This window comes from Salvelinus fontinalis, chromosome 33 (assembly GCF_029448725.1).
Source record: "Salvelinus fontinalis isolate EN_2023a chromosome 33, ASM2944872v1, whole genome shotgun sequence".
NCBI lineage: Eukaryota > Metazoa > Chordata > Actinopteri > Salmoniformes > Salmonidae > Salvelinus > Salvelinus fontinalis.
In genome coordinates, this window is record NC_074697.1 from 38,918,004 (window position 1) to 38,938,854 (window position 20,851).

Below are 20,851 nucleotides of genomic sequence, written 5' to 3' on the forward strand. Positions count from 1 at the left end.
GCCTGTGTTTCAGCCTGTCAGTGAGCGTGTGTGATATCTGATTCTCACACTGACCCTGTGTGGATAGGAGAGCAGGGAGCAGGCCCTGGAGAGCCAGCTGGTGGCAGCCCGCTGGTCCACCCTACAGGGGGCTGTGGAGGAGGCAGAGAGGATAGTCCAGGACTCACTGGCCCAGCTTGACGACCCAGCACACATCAGCTGCACCAGCTCTGCAGGTCAGCCCCTAACCCTCTCCAACCTCTGTCTTATGCACACCTGACTCCAGCTTTGTTCCTGTCTGTCCGTCCGACCGTCTGAGATGATGCTACATTGTGAAACCCGTGCTGTGTGTGTGTGTGTGTGTGATGTAGGATGATGTCCCCTCATAGTGGTGTGTTTGTATGGTGGAAGATGCCTCCCCCTCACTGTGTACCCTCGTTGTGTGTAGACTACCTGGCGTCCAGGTGTCAGGCATCTCGGGACTGTATGGACAGACTTCACTCTGCCAGAGACGGCTACCTGGCAGACAACACAGGTCAGACGCAGATCTTCTCCCTCACTCCCTTAGACAGCATTGTGCCATCACACACACAATCTACTTTCAGGCACCTATTGAAGCCGTCGTGGTTCTTGTGTAGCAGGTCAAAAGGTAGCCACCGACGGTCTCTGTGCAGTTTGACAGTAATTAACTCGGCAACATTAACGGGAAGGACATGTGTATATATATACACTGCTCAAAAAAATAAAGGGAACACTTAAACAACACAATGTAACTCCAAGTCAATCACACTTCTGTGAAATCAAACTGTCCACTTAGGAAGCAACACTGATTGACAATAAATTTCACATGCTGTTGTGCAAATGGAATAGACAAAAGGTGGAAATTATAGGCAATTAGCCAGACACCCCCCAAAACAGGAGTGATTCTGCAGGTGGTGACCACAGACCACTTCTCAGTTCCTATGCTTCCTGGCTGATGTTTTGGTCACTTTTGAATGCTGGCGGTGCTCTCACTCTAGTGGTAGCATGAGACGGAGTCTACAACCCACACAAGTGGCTCAGGTAGTGCAGTTCATCCAGGACGGCACATCAATGCGAACTGTGGCAAAAAGGTTTGCTGTGTCTGTCAGCGTGGTGTCAAGAGCATGCAGGCGCTACCAGGAGACAGGCCAGTACATCAGGAGACGTGGAGGAGGCCGTAGGAGGGCAACAACCCAGCAGCAGGACCGGTACCTCCGCCTTAGTGCAAGGAGGTGCACTGCCAGAGCCCTGCAAAATGACCTCCAGCAGGCCACAAATGTGCATGTGTCAGCATATGGTCTCACAAGGGGTCTGAGGATCTCATCTCGGTACCTAATGGCAGTCAGGCTACCTCTGGCGAGCACATGGAGGGCTGTGCGGCCCCACAAAGAAATGCCACCCCACACCATGACTGACCCATCGCCAAACCGGTCATGCTGGAGGATGTTGCAGGCAGCAGAATGTTCTCCACGGCGTCTCCAGACTCTGTCACGTCTGTCACATGTGCTCATGTGCTCAGTGTGAACCTGCTTTCATCTGTGAAGAGCACAGGGCGCCAGTGGCGAATTTGCCAATCTTGGTGTTCTCTGGCAAATGCCAAACGTCCTGCACGGTGTTGGGCTGTAAGCACAACCCCCACCTGTGGACGTCGGGCCCTCATACCACCCTCGTGGAGTCTGTTTCTGACCGTTTGAGCAGACACATGCACATTTGTGGCCTGCTGGAGGTCATTTTGCAGGGCGCTGGCAGTGCACCTCCTTGCACAAAGGCGGAGGTAGCGGTCCTGCTGCTGGGTTGTTGCCCTCCTACGGCCTCCTCCACGTCTCCTGATGTACTGGCCTGTCTCCTGGTAGTGCCTGCATGCTCTGGACACTACGCTGACAGACACAGCAAACCTTTTTGCCACAGTTCGCATTGATGTGCCATCCTGGATGAACTGCACTACCTGAGCCACTTGTGTGGGTTGTAGACTCCGTCTCATGCTACCACTAGAGTGAGAGCACCGCCAGCATTCAAAAGTGACCAAAACATCAGCCAGGAAGCATAGGAACTGAGAAGTGGTCTGTGGTCACCACCTGCAGAATCACTCCTGTTTTGGGGGGTGTCTTGCTAATTGTCTATAATTTCCACCTTTTGTCTATTCCATTTGCACAACAGCATGTGAAATTTATTGTCAATCAGTGTTGCTTCCTAAGTGGACAGTTTGATTTCACAGAAGTGTGATTGACTTGGAGTTACATTGTGTTTTTTAAGTGTTCCCTTTATTTTTTTGAGCAGTGTATATATACAGTACCAGTCAAAAGTTTGGACACACCTACTCATTCAAGGGTTTTTCTTTATTTTTACTATTTTCTACAACAGTAATAGTGAAGACATCAAAACTATGAAATAACACATATGGAATCATGTAGTAACCAAAACAGTGTTAAACAAATCAAATATATGTTAGATTCTTCAAAGTAGCTACCCTTTGCCTTGATGACAGCTATGCACACTCTTGGCATTCTCTCAACCAGCTTCATGAGGTAGTCACCTGGAATGCATTTCAATTAACAGGTGTGCCGTGTTTAAAGTTAATTTGTGGAATTTCTTTCCTTAATGCGTTTGAGCCAATCAGTTGTGTTGTGACAAGGTAGAGTTGGTATACAGAAGATAGCCCTATTTGGTAAAAGACCAAGTCCATATTGTGGCAAGAACAGCTCAAATAAGCAAAGAGAAATGACAGTCCATCTTTAAGATATGAAGGTCAGTCAATTCGGAAAGTTTGAATGTTTCTTCAAGTGTAGTCGCAAACACCATCAAGCGCTATTATGAAACTGGCTCTCATGAGGGCCGCAGCAGGAAAGGAAGACCCAGAGTTACCTCTGCTACAGAGGATAAGTTCATTAGAGTTACCAGCCTCAGAGATTGCAGCCCAAATAAATGCTTCACAGAGTTCAAGTAACAGACACATCTCAACATCAACTGTCAGGAGGAGGCTGCGTGAATCAGGCCTTCTTGGTTGAATTGCTGCAAAGAAACCACTACTGAAGGACACCAATAATAAGAGACTTGCTTGGGCCAAGGAACATGAGCAATGGACATTAGACTGGTGGAAATCTGTCCGTTGGTCTGATGGAACCAAAAATCTCAAATTTGGACTCAACTGCCGTGACTTTGTGAGACGCAGAGTAGGTGAACCTCCATGTGTGGTTCCCACCGTGAAGCATGGAGGAGGAGGTGTGATGGTGTGGGGGTGCTTTGCTGGTGACACTGTCAGTGATTTATTTAGAATTCAAGGCACACTTAACCAGCATGGTTACCACAGCATTCTGCAGTGATATGCCATCCCATCTGGTTTGCGCTTAGTGGGACAATCATTGCTGGTTGAGAGAATGCCATGCAACGGTCGTCGGAGGAAGAAGGATCGGACCAAAGCGCAGCGTGGTAAGTGTTCATGATTATTTATTTAAACTGAACACTTGAGACAAAATGGAACGACACGAAACAGTTCTGTCTGGTGCAGACACAAAACAGAAAACAACTACCCACAAAACACAGGTGGGAAAAAGCTGCCTAAGTATGATTCTCAATCAGAGACAACGATAGACAGCTGCCTCTGATTGAGAACCACACCAGGCCAAACACAAAGAAATACAAAACATAGAAAATGAACATAGAATCCCCACCCAAATCACAACATGACCAAACCAAAATAGAGCCATAAAAAGCTCTCTACGGTCAGGGCGTGACATGTCAAGAGTGTGCAAAGCTGTCATCAAGGCAAAGGGTGGCTACTTTGAAGAGTCTAAAATATATTTTTATTTGTTTAACACTTTTTTTGTGACTACATGATTCCATATGTGTTATTTCATAGTTTTGATGTCTTCACTATTATTCTAAAATAGTAAAAATAAAGAAAAATCCTGTAATGAGTAGGTGTGTCCAAACTTTTGACTGGTGCTGTGGTAAAATGCTTATTTATATTCAAATACAGTGTTTTTCAGCATTACAGCCTTCAAGTACTTCATATAAAAGTAGCATATCCAGTTGATTTGTATATAGACTTTATATCAGTTTGACCCTTGGTTCTCCAGGTGTGTCGGAGCTGGTGCGGGCAGTGACCCATCTTGCCCACCTGGTGGGCGACACCATTGTTCAGGGCAGTGCCACCTCTCACATGGTGCCAGTGGAGCAAGCGGACGGTGAGTGTGAGCTGTCCCTGTGTCTTCTCAACTGAAATGTGCACTCACACATCCAGGACAGGAATGCTCCATGATTTTAAATAAAGTTTGATTTGATCCATGTTTTATAAAAACCACTACGTCCCTATATGCATCTGTTCGAGAAGTACTGATAATGCGCAGACAGGCAACGATAGCCTGGTTCCCTACCTGGTTCCCTACAGATTAAGGACCAGGATAGCAGTTAGCCACCCAGTTCCTCTAAGTCTCTGTACTGTGTGTGCATCTCTGACCGTCCTCTCTGTCCCCCCTCTCTTTCCACAGCGTTGTCAGACAGTGTGAAGGCGTGTGGGGCTGAAGCCCTGGCCCTGCTGGGTCAGATGAAGGAGCAGGAAAGCCTGGCCACGGCAGACAGCGCAACGTTGAGGGCAGCACTGGATGGCATCCTGGCCACCGCAGAGGTCAGTCCAGTCTTCATGGTCATACAAGTTTTGTTGTTATTGCTTTATTCTTAAGAGTAAATGTGAGTACATAGTACAGTTTAGGTGCAAATTACAGTCATTTGATTTCATGAAAACATGAGATTATTACACAATTACTAGCGAGTTAAAGGGAGGAGGAGGTTACTTACGTTGATACTGATGAAAACCTCAGTCAGGCTGCAGGGACGGAGGGATTCATGTATAAACTAGAATAGGCTACATGTCCAGTTGATCTTAAAGTGAACTACAGAAAGTAAGCAATAAGGCTGTCATTAAACACTTGGCATCTCATCAGAAGAATCACAATTGAAAAAGAACAGTCAAACAATCACAATTTGACTACATGTTCAAAAGATTTCTTATCAATCTGCTTTCAGCCCTGGTTTCTAGCAACATAACCTGCCGCTCGCAAAAAAGCTGTGATATTTCTGTCTGCCTATCTCTCTCATGAGGCCGACACTGATCTTGTAGGTATTTGCCTGGTCGTAGAATTTGTCTCCCCGGATGGCTGTCGCTTGGTGCTGCGTTATGTACACGTCTTCCACAATGATCCGGTCATAGGGGATCTTAACAATGATCCGGTCATAGGGGATCTTAACAATGATCCGGTCATAGGGGATCTTAACAATGATCCGGTCATAGGGGATCTTAACAATGAGCCGGTCATAGGGGATCTTAACAATGAGCCGGTCATAGGGGATCTTAACAATGAGCCGGTCATAGGGGATCTTAACAATGAGCCGGTCATAGGGGATCTTAACAATGAGCCGGTCATAGGGGATCTTAACAATGATCCGGTCATAGGGGATCTTAACAATGATCCGGTCATAGGGGATCTTAACAATGATCCGGTCATAGGGGATCTTAACAATGATCCGGTCATAGGGGATCTTAACAATGATCCGGTCATAGGGGATCTTAACAATGATCCGGTCATAGGGGATCTTAACAATGATCCGGTCATAGGGGATCTTAACAATGATCCGGTCATAGGGGATCTTAACAATGATCCGGTCATAGGGGATCTTAACAATGATCCGGTCATAGGGGATCTTAACAATGATCCGGTCATAGGGGATCTTAACAATGATCCGGTCATAGGGGATCTTAACAATGATCCGGTCATAGGGGATCTTAACAATGATCCGGTCATAGGGGATCTTAACAATGATCCGGTCATAGGGGATCTTAACAATGATCCGGTCATAGGGGATCTTAACAATGATCCGGTCATAGGGGATCTTAACAATGATCCGGTCATAGGGGATCTTAACAATGATCCGGTCATAGGGGATCTTAACAATGATCCGGTCATAGGGGATCTTAACAATGATCCGGTCATAGGGGATCTTAACAACGATCCGGTCATAGGGGATCTTAACAACGATCCGGTCATAGGGGATCTTAACAACGAGCCGGTCATAGGGGATCTTAACAACGAGCCGGTCATAGGGGATCTTAACAACGAGCCGGTCATAGGGGATCTTAACAACGAGCCGGTCATAGGGGATCTTAACAACGAGCCGGTCATAGGGGATCTTAACAACGAGCCGGTCATAGGGGATCTTAACAACGAGCCGGTCATAGGGGATCTTAACAACGATCCGGTCATAGGGGATCTTAACAATGAGCCGGTCATAGGGGATCTTAACAATGAGCCGGTCATAGGGGATCTTAACAATGATCCGGTCATAGGGGATCTTAACAATGATCCGGTCATAGGGGATCTTAACAATGATCCGATCATGTTCTTCTCGGGAGTAAAGGGTTGTCTGTTATCATAAACATCATTTGGCAGGCTGCTAGCACCGGGGTTGCTTATTGTATTGAGGTTGCCCACCGCAAAGTAGAGTCGTGTGGTCAAATTAATTGCTGGGAGTAGCCTCTCTGTGTTCCCAAAGGAATGGAAGCCATATTCCAGCCGGCGTTGAAACCAACAGAAATGGCGTCTGTGCGGGCATGGATGGTCAGCTGTTGAGCGAACCAGTAGAGCAGCTTGAGACCGTGACGTGGATAGCTGTGGCTAAACTCTATGGTTCTCAGTTCATTGATTGATTGGAGTTCTCTGATGATGGCTGAAGATACTTGGAGCAGGGACAGCAACAGGAGGACAGAGCAGACCAGGCCTTTTCTGTCCATGGTGAATGTTGGTGTAGCTAGAATCTTAGCTGGAGGATGCTGGAATCTGGATGATCAGGAGTACAAATCTCGTCTCCAACTCACCATTTTATAGAAGAATTTTGGTATGTCACAACAGTACTTACTCAATCAGTTACTGTTATTGAGATGAGGAGCAAACTCTGCTATTCTGCTGAAACTGCTGATCCCATGTTTATTGTCTTGGTAATAATGAGGGGGGGGGGGGGTTGTTTTCTTTCCCGTACGTGTAAGTTCCAGAAAATGTTAGGTCCAGGGTTCTAGTGCTGCCGTACCGCACCGGAGCACTTTATTAAACAACCCCTACTCAGAATTGGGGTTGTTTAATAAAGTTTAGATCAAAGGTTAATAAATGTTTTGGCAAGATCACTTAATGATTAATTAGTATTCTACACAACAGACCCAATTTAATAGCATAGTTTAACGTTAGTGTTAGACCAAAAACAACATGTCATTTCTTATTACATTTTAGGATGATTTTACTGAATGGTTTTGTTAATTGAAACAAAATACAGCTACATTACATAACCAAAAGTATGTGGACACCTGCTCGTCCAACAGCTCATCTCAACATCATGGGCATTAATATGGAGTTGGTCTCTCCTTTGCTTCTATAACAGCGTCCACTCTTCTGGGAAGGCTTTCCACTAGATGTTGGAACATAGCTGCGGGACTTGCTTCCATTCAGCCGTGAGCATTAGTGAGGTCGGGCACTGATTTTGGACAACTAAGCCTGGCTCGCAGTAGGCGTTCCAATTCATTCCAAAGGTGTTTGATGGGGTTGAGGTCAGGGCTCTGTGCAGGCCAGTCAAGTTCTTCCACACCGATCTCGACAAATAATTTCTGTATGGACCTCGCATTGTGCACGGGTGCATTGTCATGCTGAAACAGGGAAGGGCCTTCCCCAAACTGTTGCCTCAAACTTGGAAGTGCAGAATCTTCTAGAATGTCATTGTATGCTGTAGGGTTAAGATTTCCCTTTACTGGAACTAAGGGGCCTAGGCCGTACCATGAAAAACAGCCCCAGACCAGTATTCCTCCTCCACCAAACTTTACAGGTGGCACTATGCATTGGGGCAGGTATTGTTGAGGTTTACACCACTCCAGCCAACGCTTGGCATTGCACATGGTGATCTTGGGCTTGTGTGCGGCTGCTTGGCCATGGAAACGAACAGTTATTGTGCTGATGTTGCTTCCAGAGGCAGTTTGGAACTCTGTAGTGAGTGTTGCAAACGAGGACATATGATTTTTACGTGCTATGGGCTTCGGCACTCGATGGTCCCGCTCTGTGAGCTTGTGTGGCCTACCACTTTGTGGCTGAGCCGTTGTTACTCCTAGAAGTTTACACTTCACAATAACAGCACTTACAGTTGACCGGGGCAGCTCTAGCAGGGCAAACATTTGACGAGCTTTGAAAGTCACTGAGCTTTTCAGTAATGCCATTCTACTGCCAATGTGTCTATAGCGATTACGTGGCTATGTGCTCGATTTTTATACACCTGTCCGCAATGGGTGTGACTGAAATAGCCGAATCCACTAATTTGAAGGGGTTTCAACATACTTTTGTATGTATAGTGTATGCTGTAGCACGTTAACACAATCTGCTCGTATATTTGCTCAAACAGTAGAAGATCTAAATTCATATTCCCATGAAACTGATTGAGATCAAATGGTTGGCATGCATATGCAGCCGATAAAACCAGAGGAATTATCATTCACAATTGACAGTATGTATTTGAGCCAATATGTGTTGGTATAGGCAGATGATGCATTTCTGCATATTTTAAAATGGTATTATTCAATGGTCTACGTCCGTACAAACTTTGATTGAGAAACAGTGACGTCATACATTTATTTTGCGACGCGGCACCTAGAAAAATGTTACTACGCCACTGGTTAGGTCCCAGCATTTGTTGGGGACTGGCGTCCACCACTGTTTGTTTGTTTTATGGCTTAGCCATGGGCTCTCGCTTGCCATGTCACTTGGAAGTTTTATGATTTAATGCTTTATAAGAAGAATTAGTGCTGATCTGCCATGGTTGTGAAATTCTCTGACATGGTTGTGACATAGGTCTACTAAATTTAGTGGAAGTCCACACCCTGCAATCATTCTGAGAACCTCAACGTCTTCATAATGCCTATTTGTGCACATTTAAACCAGGGGATGTCATCATGATAGGATGAGTCTCAGTGCTTCTTATTCTTTCAACAAAGTATGTGACCCGTGGAGGGGAAATCACAACACTAGAAGTTGACCTTCAGGCAAAGGTCAGCTCCCCCACACTTTTTCTCTCGACGTCTCTCTGGTCTGTAGAAACTGCGTCCTCAGGGTCTGGAGCTGCAGCAGGGGGAGCTGGGAGATCTGGTGGAGCAGGAAATGGCTGCCACATCAGCCGCCGTGGAGTCAGCAGCCGCCAGGATAGAGGTAACCAGCTCAATTTGTGTGTGCGTGTGTCACCATCATCACCAAGGAGGATCCAGACAAAAACAGAAATGTGTGTGTGTGAAAAGAACCATCTGGTTTCATTTTACAGTAGTATCAACCAAAAGGTGTCTAATTTCCTCTATTTGTTCTATTACATTGACAGGATATGCTCAACAAGTCGCGTGCAGTCGACACAGGGGTTAAGATGGAGGTCAACGAGAGGTGAGTCTCCTGGACATGTCCAGTAAGAAAAGCATATTATTTTTTTTCGTCCCCTTTTAAAACGTTTCCATGGCGTGCCCTAATGAACACGACCCTGTCTTTGAGAATCACATAACTTTCAAATGAGTGAAACGTTTCAGATCAAGATGTGGAGCTGCCGAACGAATGTGTCCTCTATCGCCCCCCATAGGATCCTGGCCTCCTGTACAGACCTGATGCAGGCCATCAAAGAGCTCGTTCTGTCTTCCAAAGATCTGCAAAGGGACATCGTGGATAGTGGCAGGGTGAGAAACAGAAGCCTATCATATGTGCATCATAATGTATAATAATATAATATACGGACGGAGTGGCTGACTTGCAGAGATTTATGCGCATGTGCTGTATTTTTTAAATTTAGCTGCTGCCCTCTTTGTTGCCTATATAGCTTCTGCTCAGTGCGCCCACTGCTGCTTCCCCCTCATTGACATGGAGGGGGAAACTTCAGTGTTCCTAATGTTTTGCGCACTCAGTGTGTATTCCAATATAATATATTCGTTCCACCAGGGGGCAGCATCCATGAAGGAGTTCTATGTCAAGAACTCTCGCTGGACTGAAGGCCTGATCTCAGCCTCCAAAGCCGTGGGCTGGGGTGCCACAGTCATGGTGTAAGTAGTATCACACTTTTTCTTCTAACGTAACGTTGTATTACTGCACCGGAGCCCTGTTACAGCAGTGTTGTTACTACTCCACAACACCATGGTATTCTGGAATACACTCATTTAGGCCAGAGGTTTTTCCTGACTACATGACTCCAGCCCCTACTGTATAGCCTATAACCGTTGAAATAGTAGCATGATGTACTAGATTACCCATAATGCTCTGCGTAATGTTTCCCATAGAGATGCAGCAGACCTTGTGGTGCAGGGCAAGGGCAAGTACGAGGAGCTGATGGTGTGTTCGCATGAGATTGCAGCCAGCACTGCACAACTGGTGGCCGCATCCAAGGTGAGACGGTACTTCTTGTGTAATGATATCAATCAATCAAATGTATTTATAAAGCCCTTTTTACATCAGCCGATATCACAAAGTGCTGTACAGAAACCCAGCCTAAAACCCCAAACAGCAAGTAATGCAGATGTTAGAAGCACAGTGGCTAGGAAAAACTCCCTAGAAAGGCCAAAACCTAGAGAGGAACCAGGCTCTGAGGGGTGGCCAGCCCTCTTCTGGCTGTGCCGGGTGGAGATTATAACAGAACATGGCCAAGATGTTCAAACGTTCATAGATGACCAGCAGGGTCAGATAATAATAATCACAGTGGTTGTAGAGGGTGCAACAGGTCAGCACCTCAGGAGTAAATGTCAGTTGGCTTTTCATAGCCGATCATTCAGCGTTAGAGACAGCAGGTGCGGTAGAGAGAGAGTCCAAAACAGCAGGGCCGGGACAAGGTAGCACGTTCAGTGAACAGGTCAGGGTTCCATAGCCGCAGGCAGAACAGTTGAAACTGGAGCAGCAGCATGACCAGGTGGACTGGGGACAGCAAGGTGTCATCAGGCCAGGTAGTCCTGAGGCATGGTCCTAGGGCTCAGGTCCTCCGAGAAAGAGAGAGAATTAGAGGGAGCATACTTAAATTCACACAGGACACCGGATAAGACAGGAGAAATACTCCAGATATAACAGACTGACCCTAGCCCCCTGACACAAACTATTGCAGCATAAATACTGGAGGCTGAGACAGGAGGGGTCGGGAGACACTGTGGCCCTGTCCGACGATACCCCCGGACAGGGCCAAACAGGCAGGATAAAACCCCACCCACTTTACCATGTGGTAACTGAAACTGTGCATGTGTGCGTGAGACACTCACTCACAACTGGATGTACATATGCCAACCTACATCTCTCTCATCATTTGGTGTGTCAACCATATCTCTACATGTGTTTAAGACACACCCATGACCCATTCGTGTTGGTAACCCAGCCATTCTCTGGTCTGTTGGGCAGGTGAAGGCAGACAAAGACAACGCCAACCTGGGCCGCCTGAAGCTGGCATCCAAAGGGGTCACACAGGCCACCGCCGGAGTTGTAGCCTCCACCAAGTCCGGGAAGTCCCAGATCGAGGAGAAAGGTGAGTGGATTAACATTAGTGTGGCCATGGATTTACAGTGAGAGATCAACATGACATGTATTGTGACTGAATGCTGAATTTCTTTCTCTCTCTCTCCCTCCTTTCCCCCCTCTCTCTCTCCTATGACTGTGTGCTTCAGACACCATGGATTTCTCCAGTATGACCCTCACTCAGATCAAGAGGCAGGAGATGGACTCACAGGTAAGAGAAATGTGGGGTGGCTGAGTGTGTGTGTGTGTGTGTGTGTGTGTGTGTTACAGGTCTAAGTAAACCGTGTTTTTGTGTGTGTTGTCAGGTTTCGGTTCTAGAGCTGGAGACAAAGCTGCAGAAGGAGCGAGAGCGTCTAGGAGAGCTAAGGAAGAAGCACTACGAGCTGGCTGGGGTGGCCGAGGGCTGGGGGGAGGAGGATGAAGGTGCGTATGTGTGTCTCAACATGTTTACTCAGAGGCACTATGGCAGAAATAGCGGTTGTGTGATTTATTTTTGGCCTTTTGGTTGTGTTGAAGCCCAGTCTAATATCCCTCTACTCTCCTCACAGGTACAGGTTGAGGTCTGTTCCCCACCACTCCTTCAACCACAAGAATGACTTCTCTCTCGCTCTGCCTCTTGCCCCATTTATACACTCTTCAGTCTTTCTCTTCCTATTTTTTTTATTTTTATGAAAGCCAAATAAAAAGGTGCTTTTTTAAAAATGCTCCTCTAGCTCCCGGTGGCTTCCAATGGGACAGTGATGAGGAGGGAAAGTGACGAGGGATGGATTGTCTACCTCCCTGGCCCCTCCCCCTCGACTGTTGAGGAATAGCATACCTGCTGATGGATCCTTTGTCTTCTACCAACGGTTCGTTTTGTCCTAGTGGGAGCACCACTAGTGTGTGTGTGGAGCGACCCACCACGAGCACAAGTTCTTCACAACCAGACATCCTACAATGCATTGCACAAGGGCCAATCCCTCTACAGAGGGAGACTTGACTGATTGTCAGTTAGACCCCACCCCTTGCCCACCCAATGTCTCATCAGTGCAACGAAAACAGGCGCGCGTGTTTTTCTCCCACTAAACAGTTGTTGCGTTGTTATTCTAAGTCGAAGAGTTGTTGCCCTCGCCAGTTTTCTTTTCTCCTGGGTCCTCTTTTTCCTCTCACTGTGAGCTTTTACCTCTCTAACCCAAACCCCGTCTGAGCTATACGCCCACCGAGATACAGACCTTTGCCTTTTCGCCTCCTGGTTTAAAGACCATGATGACTGTTGTTGTTGTTATTATTATTATTAGAGTTGACTGTTTATACACCCAGCTACCCTGATGATACACTAGAAATAGATCTGGCCCTGAAGTGAGCTCTGTCTGTTGAAATGAATGGGGTTTAGGTTCTCTAAAGATACTAGTGTGGTGTGTCTGACCAGCCAGAGAGGACTGCTGCTGAAGTTGAAGTGGTGTGTGATGCTCTGGGGCTGCTTTGAACCCCTGGTTGTGTTCATTAGGCACACCACGGAAGAAAACGGAGTGAATCTAAAAGGTACTACCTGAACGTGTCCAATAAGAAACACTTTTTTGTTTTCCTTTGCAAAACTGTATCCTACGCTGTGTCCTATTGAACACGACCCTGATCATGCTGGACCGTTGATTGGCTGTGTGGCTCTGAGCTTCCTGGTCTCTGTAACGTAGCTGGAAAATGGACTTCCATAAGCTGCTGTCTGATCATTTACAATTTTTACTCCAGGGTCTCCCCCTCATTGATTTGAAAGGAATGGACTTAAGAAAGATGGTGTAAGAAATATGGTGGAGTAAGCAAGTAATACGCAGAAAGGCAGGGAATTGGAATGCAGCCCTACACACCCACACTGCTGGGTTCTTATCAGCTTCCCCAGACGACGTAGCTGTAAAGCCTAGACAGAGAAACCGACAACTTCCGTCACCATCTGTCTACAATAGCAATAACACCTGGGCCATGTTCATTAGGCACCAAACAGAAGAAAACTGAAACAGGGAGGGTATACCTAGACCTGTCCAATAAGTTACATTGCCACAAGAGGGCAGTGTTCCACAGCAGAGCTACTACATTACAGAGACTGTCATGAATTCTCCTCCACCTCTCTCTTGCCAGTGGACACTAGTGCTCTTCAATCTGGCTTTATGAAAAGAAATGGGAACATCGTATGTTGTCGAGTACACAATGAGTTAGGTTAGTAGGGGGTCATCCAGTATTTGTTTTCCTTTTGAAATACTTTAGCTGCTCTTGAGCTTGCCTGGCGCAATGGAACCAATGAAATAGTCCCAAATGTGCTTCAAACACGCCCACCTGGCACTCCAGTCAGGCTCAATGAAAAGCAATGCAATTCAAAAATGTATGAATCCTATTTGGACCCAGATCTGGTTTAATCATAGCATACTTTCTCTGTGTGTGATGCTCTTTGAGTTTGTCTTCCTGTGTGTCTTAATGCCCTTTGAGTTTTTAATATTCTGCTCTGCTTTTGGCTGTTTTATATAAAAAGTTGTGACACTGGGTATTTAATGGCGATTTAGCGGTGTACTTCCGTCACTACTTCCTGGTTATTAACCTCTCACCCTTTGGTTTGTGTCTGTAGTCCAACCAGCTCAGCCAGCCTTTCAAACTGCCGCTCACTGTAGTCAATGAGAAAAACAGTACTCAAAATAACATTTGAAATAATGTCTTTTTATGATATACTAAAAACTATGTATGTGGGTTTGTTTTCTTTTTTCAGTTTTTGAAATAAATATTTCAACTCATTAATATGACCAAAGCTTGTTTGTTTAGTTATTTTGCTCACTTCAATGAGGACTGTTCAAGCTGCTGCAATTTTTTCAAAGTCCTTGAAATGTTCATGAATATTTAATTAGTTCATGTTTAATTCATGAACCCTTAAGTGATTAGGAAAATGTATCATTCAAATGATTAAGTGAGAGACTCGTAGGCTATTTCCAGATAGCGTCCTACGAGAGGAATGGGGCGGGTTATCTCATCATGTACTCTTTCTAAGGATTCTATGAGATGTAATGCGCTAGGGAAAATGGGGATAATTATTATGACCCTTTTAATCATTGTGATTGATACAGGAGCTGTAGGATGGATATCTGTCTCTGTACTGTTAGGTACTGTCTAGCGTGGATTAATGTCTAACATTTAATAGTTGTTTAAATGTAGGAAGATTACCAAAATTCCTTCTGTGTGAGATGTACAGTAATACTGTTATATAAGTGTGATTAGTTGTGGCCGGAACATTGTGTTGTTCAATCTCAAGACAATGGGACTAAAGGTAGATGGCGCGAGAGGGGGTAGTAGTTATATTAACCCACTATTTATTAGTGTTGTGGAAAAATGTCTCCCTCTTCTCAATAATAAGGTTTCTACTATGTGAGGGAGCCCACAATACCACAAAACAATTACATTGTGTCAAACCATGTCTTTCATATCACTCAATCTATTCAGCACAGTATTGAATAGTAGTATTTACACAGTTCCATTCCTACCATTGTTACTGCTATACTGTAGTATACACAATAAGATTACGTCATGCCTGGACTGGAGAAAGAACATAACCTATTTCAATGTTCGGCTAGAGCCTTTGTGGAGAGTATTGATTTGATTTATTGCATGGAAAACAAAGTTGTGGTCCATTTAACTCTCTCCAATTGATCTGAGAGTAGACTAATGCACCAATATCCCGCTGTCTTTTCCACTCATTAAAGAAAGACCTGTTTACAAATACAGAGAGTCGTACCTGATTAAAGTCAATTCCTTGACGTCTGTATAGGACATTGCTGTCAACATCAATGCCCAAGTAAGTACACTGTTGGTAAAAGTTATGTACAGCCGTTTAGCTTTTGTCTTCTGCATTCTTTGAACACCGCTCCTTATTGTAACACAAGGCTTCTGTGGGGTTGCCTGTTATGTAGAACAGGGAATCGTGTCTGCTGTATTCATTATGTTTCTGTCTGCAACATTCTGAACGTTTCCCATCATGAAATAGACCCCAGTATCCAGCGTAATGATCAGTCTATCCTAATCTGATAGCCCTTCATTATAAACTCAGCAAAAAAATAAACGTCCTCTCACTGTCAACTGCGTTTATTTTCAGCGAACTTAACATGTGTAAATATTTGTATGAACATAAGATTCAACAACTGAGACATAAACTGAACAAGTTCCACAGACATGTGACTAACATAAATGGAATCATGTGTACCTGAACAAAGGGGGGGTCAAAATCAAAAGTAACAGTCGGTATCTGGTGTGGCCACCAGCTGCATTAAGTACTGCAGTGCATCTCCTCCTCATGGACTGCACAAGATTTGCCATTTCTTGCTGTGAGATGTTACCCCACTCTTCCACCAAGGCACCTGCAAGTTCCCGGACATTTCTGGAGGGAATGGCCCTAGCCCTCACCCTCCGATCCAACAGGTCCCAGACGTGCTCAATGGGATTGAGATCCTGGCTCTTCGCTGGACATGGCAGAACACTGACATTCCTGTCTTGCAGGAAATCACCCACAGAATGAGCAGTATGACTGGAGGTATTGTCATGCTGGAGGGTCATGTCAGGATGAGCCTGCAGGAAGGGTACCACATGAGGAAGGAGGATGTCTTCCCTGTAACGCACAGCGTTGAGATTGCCTGCAATGACAACAAGTTCAGTCCGATGATGCTGTGACACACCGCCCCAGACCATGACGGACCCTCCACCTCCAAATCGATTCCGCTCCAGAGTACAGGCCTCGGTGTAACGCTCATTCCTTCGATGATAAACGCGAATCCGACCATCTCCCCTGGTGAGACAAAACCGCAACTCGTTAGTGAAGAGCATTTTTTGCCAGTCCTGTCTGGTCCAGCGACGGTGGGTTTGTGCCCATAGGCGACCTTGTGCCCATAGGTTGTTACCGGTGATGTCTGGTGAGGACGTTTCTTTCAACAGGCCTACAAGCCCTCAGTCCAGCCTCTCTCAGCCTATTGCGGACAGTCTGAGCACTGATGGAGGGATTGTGGCTTCCTGGTGTAACTCCAGCAATTGTTGTTGCCATCCTGTACCTGTCCTGCAGGTGTGATGTTCGGATGTACCGATCCTGAGCAGGTGTTGATACACGTGGTCTGCCACTGCGAGGACGATCAGCTGTCCATCCTGTCTCCCTGTAGCGCTGTCTTAGGCATCTCACAGTATGGACATTGTAATTTATTGCCCTGGCCACATCTGCAGTCCTCATGCCTCCTTGCAGCATGCCTAAGGCACGTTCACGCAGATGAGCAGGGACCCTGGGCATCTTTCTTTTGGTGTTTTTCGGAGTCAGTAGAAAAGCCTCTTTAGTGTCCTAAGTTTTCATAACTGTGACCTTAATTGCCTACCGTCTGTAAGCTGTTAGTGTCTTAACGACCGTTCCACAGGTGCATGTTCATTAATTGTTTATGGTTCAGTGAACAAGCATGGGAAACAGTGTTTAAACCCTTTACAATGAAGATCTGTGAAGTTATTTGGGATTTTTACGAATTATCTTTGAAAGACAGGGTCCTGAAAAAGGGACGTTTCTTTGTTGTTGCTTTGTTTATTTTCTTGGTAGACTGCATGGCAAGGAAGTCCTACAGTATCTCAATCTGGATATCACTGCAATTCCATAGAACCCTCAGCCCCCTTCAGTCCTGGAGGGAAGACCTAATTCTACATGTGTATATGAGTCCCTTTCACACGCTCGCACATACAATCTAAAAATATACATTTTCAAAGTGGAAATTGAGCGTGAATCAATCTGTATAATCTGAGATAAATGTGGAAGTTACAGCAAACTCTAATCTAGAGGGATTAGACCCTACAGTAACTCCTGGGCCTGTTTTCAATCTGCCACACACACTTCTATACTGCATACACAGACAGCCGTACAGTGTACCAGTGAATCCCACCATTTGTTGCTAATCGAACACAACAGAGTTGTGTTCATTAGGGTACGCAACGGAAAGCATTTCTCAACAGAATGCAAAGGCAAACGTTTCTCATTTAGTCCCTCCCTGTTTCTGTCCATTTTCTCTGATTTGGTGCCAGGAGAGCATGCTGGTTTATTTATTTCAGTCTTCATTGTGAACAGGTGTCAGGCCCTACATGTTGTCCTCTCTCTGTGGGTGTTTCTGAGCAACTAGAGGTAAACATTCCTTCCCCCCTATGCTGTACTGTACTGTTGGCCTCAGCTATGGGTGATCTGTGTTGGGGTCTCTTCCTAACTGAGACCAGACCTGAGCACCCGGCGAAGACATCTGACCACACACACACACACCACAGTGTCTGTATTCCTTTTCTTTCTTTTTTTACATTAACCAGAGTTTACCCAATGTATTCATTTATTTCCAATTGTTCATTATCAATGTCCTGTACAACAATGTGGAGGATGCTGTTTGCTCGGCTGTTGTTTGGCTGATTTGTGTTGTAGGCTTTTGCCGTGTTGTGTCCTCTCTAATCCATTACAAGCAGGGAGGGGAGGAGTGATTCCATGGCTCCAAGTGAGGCTGAGCTATTTTTAGTTCCCTGCGGTTGGTTGGGAGCTGAGCAGGCACTAGGCTCCATCAGGTCCCCTGGCAGAGAGCAGCCTCTCTCTCCCTATACTCCGATGACTGAGGTTCTCGTCATGAGGCCTGGACGGACCCCACCCCCACATCCCAAACAAACAACACATCCATTCAGACACACTACAGCCCCCCGGTTGCTCTCATCACAGATGTTAATCTTGACAGGGTTGTTTTTTTTATTCAGCTGAAGTAAACAAGGTCTGGGTCCTTTACATTGTCATTTTATTTATCGGATAGTGACTGTGGTTCTGATGCATAGTGCTTTGGATATAGGAGGGGAAACAATATATTCCACTGAGGGAAAACTGGACAATAACAGTAGAACGATGCCCATAACAGCATGTGCAGAATCACAATATGAGATGGATTCTAACAAACCATCACATGCTAGGTCATTTATAGAATGCGTGTGATCTGTTATCAGTCGGGTAGGTTTTTTTTTTGACCACATGACCTGACCAGGAAAAAGTATTGGGTCTACCCAGATCACAAGACTTTAGTGTGGAGTTGACCTTTTCATCTACTTGGAGCCAGGAGGAGCTATAGTCTTTGTGTGCCTTTACAGGGTTAAAGCTCTAAAAAGGAGCCCTTATTGTTAAGGACTCTTAATGTGAAGCCAGGCCATGTGAATGTAATCACTGTTCAATGTTTGTGTGAATAAGGGTGTCAGCCATAGGAACAATAAACTATGATCAAACCCAGCCTGCCTCACTGGAGGCCTTTGCTTACATTGTTTTCGCTTGCCTTGCACGTTGAACACCAGTCATTATGCTAACGCTAGTAAGCGTTAGAGGCAGTTTCGCAAGCTAACTTCCTTCATACTGGACACAGACATAGAAATGGTATTCACAAGTTCATCTGACTGGGGACGTAGATAAAGGGCATCAATGCCAAAATCCCCAAGTATCTCTTTAAGAGACTGATACAGACATGTGGTCACTGGACAATAAAATAAAGAGCTTTCCTTTTCTCGGTCTCTCCTCTAAGGGCTGTGGTTCTTGAAAGCAAACAAACAAAACGGCAAATGATACTGCTTTCTCAGGGGCGATGATGTTTCACCAACACAGACTGAGACAGAGTGCCTCCTGTTCATTGGACAGCTTTTAGAGGTTAGCCGAGTCCCCGGTGACCTTATGGTGAGATATCACACCAATATACCCTTAAACAGCTAGGAAAGCAGTGTTGCTGTTCCTTTTTATAAACTCCCAATAAAGAACATACATCTTTAAGAACAGGGGGAAAGTTCCCAGCTATAGTCACAGTTCACAGGCATAGGACCGTTTGAGTGTTGTTTCTCAATCTGTTCACAGAAAGATGATTTGACGCTTGTGGGTTTGTCATGAAGCCTTGTATGGCTAAAAGACACAAGCAAGGCCATGAATTAAGTAGGAGTGTAAACTGCATTCATTGTGTTTCTCTTCTTTCCCTGCTATAGACAGTCAGTCTGTGTGGGTTGGTTGGTTTCTGTCCTCAGGCCGGGGCAGGGAAACAGTAGGAGCAGAGAAATGTCAAGAAGTGAGTCCTAACTCGCCCTCTGGGTCGGCCGAAGTCTGTTCATAAGAAAGCTGATGGGAGGATCGGGGGAGGTGATGATCACACAATGATATGAATGAACAAGTCCAATCATTCATTCAACCTCTTTAGGTGTGTGCATCCTCTTTCTGTAATCAGGTGGTACAGTATGTGTAGTAGGCAACACAGTACCTTCACGACGGCTCTGTGAGTACATACTTTCATAACAGTTTTGGGGCAATAGTTGAATGCAGCCACAGGTTAAACTGAAGCACTTGGGAGAAGCAAATGCTTTCTTTCTTACTTTATTCGTAGTACAGAGTAACTGTTTCACAACGCCATATTCATGGCCCGTTGGTCTGAGGCTGGGAGTAAAGGCCAGGTCCAGACAGACAGACAGACGGTGCACGACACCAGCTCCTACCAATGTGCCACAGCTCCACAAAATAGAGCCTGTGCGGTTGCTAAGAGAACTGGCCAAATACACAGCAACATCTGCTGCAATGATCTAAGAGGGAGGTGGACTGTCCATGCAGCAGAGCCCCCTCTCAGGCTGGCACCAAGCATCCACTGGAAACCTCCTCACTTGGGAGAGGGGTTGAAGGGGAAGGAGAACGAGCGAATGATAGGAAAGCGAGAGAGAGAGGCGAGGGAGAAGATAGTGAAAGAAGAAGAGGGAGACGGGAGGGAGGAAAAGCATAGGGATAGATAAGAGAGATGCAGAAAACAGACAAATTGCAGGTGTGACATCAGCCCACACACTCTCTCCTGAAATCTGTTTCCCTCCCAACGAAAACAGCATGGGTTTCGAGCTAAAATAATGATCACATTTGTTTTTGATGAGGCTAGAAGTGGTGATGTATAATCAGTCCTCAAGAGCTGCTATAGATAAGGTGAAGCTGCCATTTTGTTTTTCCACTATTTATATGTATGTACAGTGCTTTCGAAAATTATTCAGACCCCTTGACTTTTTCCACAGTTTGTTACAGCCATTCAAAAATGTATTAAATAATTTTTTCCCTCATCAATCTACACGCAATACCCGATAATGACAATGCGAAAACAGGTTAGAAATTTTTGCATATGTATTACAAAAAAACAGATACCTTATTTCCATAAATATTCAGACGCTTTGGTATGAGATTCGAATTTGAGCTCAGGTGCATCCTGTTTCCATTAATCATCCTTGAGATGTTTCTACAACTTGACTGGAATCCACCTGTGGTAAATTCA

At 45.5% G+C, this 20,851-nt stretch overlaps 1 protein-coding gene and 1 non-coding gene across 3 annotated transcripts in view; both read left to right on the plus strand.

Moving 5' to 3' along the window:
• The window catches only part of LOC129832197 (huntingtin-interacting protein 1-like), a 45,124-nt gene extending 30,827 nt beyond the window's left edge, over positions 1-14,297 (plus strand). For both annotated transcript variants that reach the window (XM_055896076.1, XM_055896077.1), the window contains exons 19-31: positions 68-215; positions 428-514; positions 4,077-4,184; positions 4,488-4,624; positions 9,117-9,227; positions 9,391-9,449; positions 9,640-9,733; positions 9,993-10,093; positions 10,328-10,433; positions 11,427-11,550; positions 11,690-11,751; positions 11,846-11,963; positions 12,089-14,297. In XM_055896076.1, coding sequence (XP_055752051.1) covers positions 68-215; positions 428-514; positions 4,077-4,184; positions 4,488-4,624; positions 9,117-9,227; positions 9,391-9,449; positions 9,640-9,733; positions 9,993-10,093; positions 10,328-10,433; positions 11,427-11,550; positions 11,690-11,751; positions 11,846-11,963; positions 12,089-12,099 — 1,266 coding nt within the window. In that variant the 3' untranslated portion in view covers positions 12,100-14,297. The remainder of the gene's footprint in view (positions 1-67; positions 216-427; positions 515-4,076; positions 4,185-4,487; positions 4,625-9,116; positions 9,228-9,390; positions 9,450-9,639; positions 9,734-9,992; positions 10,094-10,327; positions 10,434-11,426; positions 11,551-11,689; positions 11,752-11,845; positions 11,964-12,088) is intronic.
• On the plus strand, positions 581-696 carry LOC129832592 (small nucleolar RNA SNORA16B/SNORA16A family). The gene has a single exon (XR_008755977.1). It is a non-coding gene; the product is annotated as a small nucleolar RNA SNORA16B/SNORA16A family (small nucleolar RNA).
• Positions 14,298-20,851: the final 6,554 nt, after the last annotated feature.